At 38.3% G+C, this 6,000-nt stretch overlaps 1 protein-coding gene across 1 annotated transcript in view; it reads right to left on the bottom strand.

Moving 5' to 3' along the window:
• Positions 1-1,413: 1,413 nt before the first annotated feature.
• LOC121333127 (protein kinase C-binding protein NELL1-like) overlaps positions 1,414-6,000 on the bottom strand; it is a 211,860-nt gene continuing 207,273 nt past the window's right edge. Inside the window, exon 15 of the mRNA XM_041399203.1 lies at positions 1,414-1,595. Coding sequence (XP_041255137.1) covers positions 1,438-1,595 — 158 coding nt within the window. The 3' untranslated portion in view covers positions 1,414-1,437. The remainder of the gene's footprint in view (positions 1,596-6,000) is intronic.

Raw genomic sequence — 6,000 nt, 5'->3', positions numbered from 1 at the left:
CCACATTCCACAGCCATCAGATAGTTATTGCTTACATTTCTTTTCTGAGGCTACTCAGCAGAAAATCTCAGCAAAAGATTTTTCAGAAAATACCATGGTGACATGGGTAAGCAGGGCGTCCTTGGGCAACGCTGGCAGTGCCATATAGTCACATACACAGAACACATCTCCAGTATCCTGCATGCCTCTGAATGTACTGATGCCTCTGAGTAACAGATGTTTTAGAAGGAATGAGCAAATTACACGTGGGTTACCATCAGGAAGGATTAGCAGCAGGGGAGCCACGGCAGGCAGGGCTCTGAGGTAGGAATGCCTCACATTACTTCCCCGTGACATTACCAGTACTTACTGCTGGGTGACAGGAGACTTTGGAGGCTTTTTCCTATTTAAAACAAGGCTACAGGCAAAAATAATTAAGTACTCAGACTTTATCTAGAGGAGATGAAAATATTAATGTCCGACTTCATTCTTAAATAAACAACGCTGACAACTAGAAACTATGGGTTTTTAGTATACACTGATTGACTCCATCCACAGAAGTATTTAGCAGTTTTCAGAAGCTATTTGACGCAGATTTATTGACAACTGGACTTAAGTGACATCAACAAACACACAAATTACTGCACAATCTCTGGGTTACAAGTGGTTCCACTAATTTAACTGTAACATTTTTCTGTTTTCATTTATTTCTTCCTTAAAAAATGCACCAATTATGATCTTCTCCATACTACAGCATACAACCTGCATTAACAATCCACTTCATATCCAAAAACAAATACATGTGTAAACAGTTATTAACAAACGTGCAGTGCAAAAAAACCTCCCATTGAGTTAGTTAAGTAATATATAACCCAAATAAACACAAACCAAAATAAAATCCCAGATCTGCTAAATAAAGAAAGTAAGAGTCCTGTATGGAGTTTGATAAGATCTCTTTCTCCTCATTTAAGGTAGACAAGGAACGAGCTATTTGGGAAACAAACTGAAAGGTAGAACTATGAGGCTGTCAGAAGCAGATTTTGAAAAAGAAAAATCTGGGAACAGGCAAAATCTAATCATGACTAGTGAGATGTCTTTGAATAGGCTATGATTCTATAAAAACTGTGACTTAGAAACAAATCAAATATTAATAATTCAATAACTTGAAGTGAAAAGCAATCATCTGAATTGTGGTCTAATTTGCACAACAAATTTAGCAGAAGCAGAAGGAAACCTTGAGCTTGCACCACAGGAAACTGGTGGAGCAAACATTTTTCATTTGATGTCCCTTCTAATTAACTAAAAGTGCATGCTGGAAGCAAAAGCAGAAACATCCCTGATAAAATTCAACATGGCAAATTTCAGACAAGACAAACTTTCAGCAGAAAAGGCAGAAATGGAACAGTCATATCTTCACTGGAGAGAAAACATCAATCAGAATGAAATAATAGAAATGAATTACTTCTTCCACATACCAGACTTCTCATTACCAAAGAAGGTGTTTTTCAGTAAAGCTTTACCTTTCTCACAATGACTTCCAGTGAATCCAGAAGGGCAGAGACATTTGTTAGGAGCTACACAAGTTCCACCATATCTGCACCCTTCTTCACAGAATGCTGCAAGATAGAAGGAATATGTGGGTAATACGTCATTTTTTTAAATGTACGTTTGAAGGATAATAAGAAAAACATCTAAATTCTAAGCAATTAACAGAATTTAGCATATTAAAATTCAATCCACCTGCAAACACAAAGAGAAGCAACTCACTAATAACAAGAGGAAAAATCTCAGATTACACCATAGGCAAACCACCTCACCAATAAAAGATTAGTAACCATCTGGAGAAAGAAGAGAAGAAAAAATACATCATATGGTTTTAATGGGGCTGATCATCTTTCCATTATATTGAATATGCAGATGACAATTACTATGCTCTGCTAATCCACAGAAAATGAGCAGGTTGGATGGTGTTAAATACTGTGATCCTCACTTCTATCAAAAACTTCACTGAAATGCCTGTAAACACATAATATTTTGCTTTTTAAATTTTTATTGTAAAGGGTAAAGTATTGTGGAATTAAGAAATTAAATAGGGTGAGGATCATGACTGAAGAGATGAGAAGGGTTCAACCCCAATATAAATGTCTCTACTGAGATGTGATTTTTGATGGAGCAATACTGAAGTTCTCCAGAAGCGTATGTGCCCAATAACTAGGATTTCAAACAGCTGATGGATCTCATCTTTTCCTGCCAGCACAGTGTGACATTCCTCTTGCTCACAGCCAGTTTGGCAGCAAGTCCACTGAGTGTGCAACAAGTCTGTTCACTGTTTAAAGTTACTCCTTTTTATTTCTTTTGGGGGGAGGGGAGGGGGGCATCAGGACACTTCTCTACTTTGCACTGGTAACTTGAGTAGGACCCTTGCTACAGCTAAGAGCAGGCCCTACCCGTGACACACTCCTTGCCCCTCAACATTCATTGAACTTCACAAGTGACTGAGTGGGTTTGACTGCACTTTTGAGAGAAATTACAATTAATATTTAAACAGCATCTCTCTGCATCTAAGCTAATAACAGATTTGCAAAGTGTTTCCTGCAAGCTAAAATCACAGATGGAGTGTTGGCAAAGAGATGTTATAAATGCTATGAAAAGGCTTAAAGTGCTAGATAACAGAAGAAATGTTTAAGATTTATTTTCCACTACACTAAAAAGAAAAATAAAGTAAATAGATTTCTAGGCATTAAAAAGAACCTTTTGCAATAGTTAACCACTTAGAGGCAAAAAACCACACCACTGTATCTCATGACTGAACTGACAGACACATCTGCCTTACTGTAAATACATAATTCATAGCACATCATACTGTTTTATGGAGAAGAAGAATGCTAAAGTGTTTTAGACAAGATCACAGTAGAATATTGTAAGCGCCCCTGGAGCAAGGCAGTGGTGTGGAGAAAGCACAGTCACACTTCCTCCCCATCAAGGCACCCGCTCCATATGGGACTCTTCTAAAATAAATCTATTCTGAAACCAGCCAGTTTCTGAATGAGAAGAAGAGAAATATGGTGTAAGAGTAGTTTGGGGGGGTTTTACATATAAATATTTGTAAGAAAGTATAATGGTGCAGAAAGCTGAAAGTACTGGTAAGAAATACAACTCAAAGTATACAAAACCCACAATGAGACTCAAAAAGTTCCTTCCAGAGCTATTGAAAGCATGTTTACTCATCTCTAGTCTCAGCATTCTCAGAGAAGGTACAAGTTAAATTCTACATCTACATGTTTTCTGGTTTGAAATAGTGAGTAAACAGAGACTTTTGTGAAGTAGTAGTACATTTCTGCACAACATCAAAAGAAGCAGGATTTGTGGCAGAGCAGAAACAAAAAAAAAAAAAGGCAAAAAAAGTGATAGTTTGTCCTTAACATATCCCATAATATTACACTGGGAAGGAACCACATAGGGCTCTTGAAAGAATTCATAAAGGGGAAAAGAAGATTATGTTTATTGTCTATAAAAATCATGCATGACCACTGAAAGTTATTAGTGCTGATAGGGACTGGCAGGTAAGAAGGCTTCAGTGAGGGCTCTCATGCACTTTCATTGCACCATAATGAATAGTACCAACTCAGTACAGTGAAATATCTGCTTCTTACAGTAAATCCTGTTAGGAGGTCAGCAGAGTGAGGTGGCATTTTCTTCTGTTCTCTTAAAAAGATTTCTAGCAGGGAAAGACTATGTGACAGGGCTGGTCATGTCAAGGGTTCCCCTTGGAACTTGTATGTTATGTCAGTGCAGCAGCCAGATTGACATCCAGAAGCAGAGCCAGGTGTGCCATTCCCATCTGGGATGTCATGGGCCAAAACTCTATCTTTGTATACCATCCTACAACTACACCTCCTATATGCACATTCAAATGTGCTAGCACTTACTTGTCAAGTAATTCCAAATGTTACTATCCTTTATGTCTCCCATCTTAGCAACTTACAGGGAAAGAAAACCAAAGGCAAGATATTTGCTCTGGGACACCCTAAGGAACTTCTGCACTACAGGCTGCTGTGAGAAAGGACTTTGTGCTGCCCAGCAGTTACCCAAGCACCAGCCTGTTATACAGATGGTTGAGGATGAAGCTGAGGATGAAGCTGAGAAATGGCTGCAGGAGGAAAGAATACAACTCTCCTTTCAATTTTTGTAGATGCTGAAAGATCTTCCGCAACACAGACTGTGCTTGTCTTTCTCACTCAAAGGTTTTGCTGGATTTATGGGATGTAGTTCATTCTTACATTTTTATGCAAGAGGAGAAAACCCCAAGGAAGAGTGCCAGCACTATTATGCTGTTTCCCAGATGCTCCTTGTACAAACTGTCTCATTCCTGCATTGTAGAGGCTTGCAGGAATAGAATATCAAACCCACGAATCTCAGAACACAGTTAAAAAGACCAAAGGCTACTGTCCTTAACTGCTAAAAAAGAGCTCACAGTACTATATGCAGTACTGGTAGCACTACTCTGAATAATAAAAATGCTCAATACCTCTAATAATAGGTTTCAATTACATTTCAATATACAGTTCCAGTTGCTAGCAATTTTACCAAACTTCATTTATCTGAACTCTTTTCTCTAATAGTCCTCCCTCTGGCTGCAGCCTTTTAAAACATTTTCTCAAAAATTAATTCATTTCCAATTATGAGATTCTTCCTTCACTGCATGAGCAGAAGAAATTAAGTAAAATCCTTACATCCCATCTGTATCTGTGCCTCGTGGACAAGAGGACCCAACAGGGAGCTACTCAGCAACTGAGGAGGAAACCAACTGGAGTGCCCATGCTCTCCTGAAACTACTTGCTTTGGGGCTTACGCTTTGTTATATGTCTTATGGGCACTGTGATACACATTTCACTGTGGTTTGGACCCCTCAAAATCAGCAGTCAATCTGGGGGTGGTGGAATTGCCAGCACCACAGAACCAGCAGTTATAAACGTTGATTGCAGACTCCCTCCTACTCAAAGTTAACACAAGAAAGACAAATCATGGATGGATCAAGTATTGCTAATGTATAAGTAAGTAGATCCTGTCTTTGAAATCATTTGAAGGCTGGCAATCTTGATAAAGAGGGGTTACTGAATTTACCATAAAGGTTTTATCAGGAAAATGAAGTGAAGATGCCATTAGGGTAAAGTCTAGACAAGTAAACCTCTCTCGTTTAGAGGCTTATTCAGTGTTCTGTATGTAAAAGAAACAATCTATTGATTTCAGGAGGCTTCTGCCAAAGTCAACAGATCTCTCTAATGCAAACAGATTTCTTCCTCCAAAATAAAAACCTTTGCTATATAAAGATCTTTCCTAAATAGACATAATTTCTCTGCAGAGGAGGAATTTTATTTCTGATGCACAGCCTCGGACATGCACAAGCTCCACTATTCTGGATTTTGTATGGCAGTACAGTACACTACCTCACTGGGCTACCACAGGAAAGCAGATACTGCAGCATGGAACCCTCAAGTCGAAGAAATACCTCTCACTTTTAAGTGTAATCCAGTAGATACTACAAAGCATTTATACTTGAATATATAAAATTGGTTTTGTAGAAGAAAATAAATAAATAAAACCAAATAATTACCCTATAAACTTAAAGGAATGGTACTTGACTCTGAAGAGATAAAAAGGTCACCTTTCCAAATAAATCATATATATTATTTTTTTTATATACTAAATGCCTGTGAAGTTAAAAAATGGACATTCAGGAAAGGCAAGGAAGGGGTCAGGCACAGACTGCCTGGCTAAACAAAAGTATGCAGTGTTGGAAGAGATGGGCTAGTGTAACCATACAAGGAATTTGATAATCACTTAATGGAAGGACCACAATTTCATTAGCTGATTGGATTTACTCAGACAAATACTCATAGGGGTGCAGTTGGTGACAATCCAACTACATAAGCCAAATACCAGAATAACCAGATGATACCAGTTGCTCAGGTGGGTTTAGAGGACAGCTGGGAACGTGAAGAGAAAGCACACAACTAAAAC

This window comes from Onychostruthus taczanowskii, unplaced genomic scaffold (assembly GCF_017590055.1).
Source record: "Onychostruthus taczanowskii isolate IOZ18803 unplaced genomic scaffold, ASM1759005v1 scaffold159, whole genome shotgun sequence".
In the NCBI taxonomy this organism is placed as follows: Eukaryota; Metazoa; Chordata; class Aves; order Passeriformes; family Passeridae; genus Onychostruthus; species Onychostruthus taczanowskii.
This window is presented reverse-complemented; position numbering and strand designations above follow the sequence as displayed.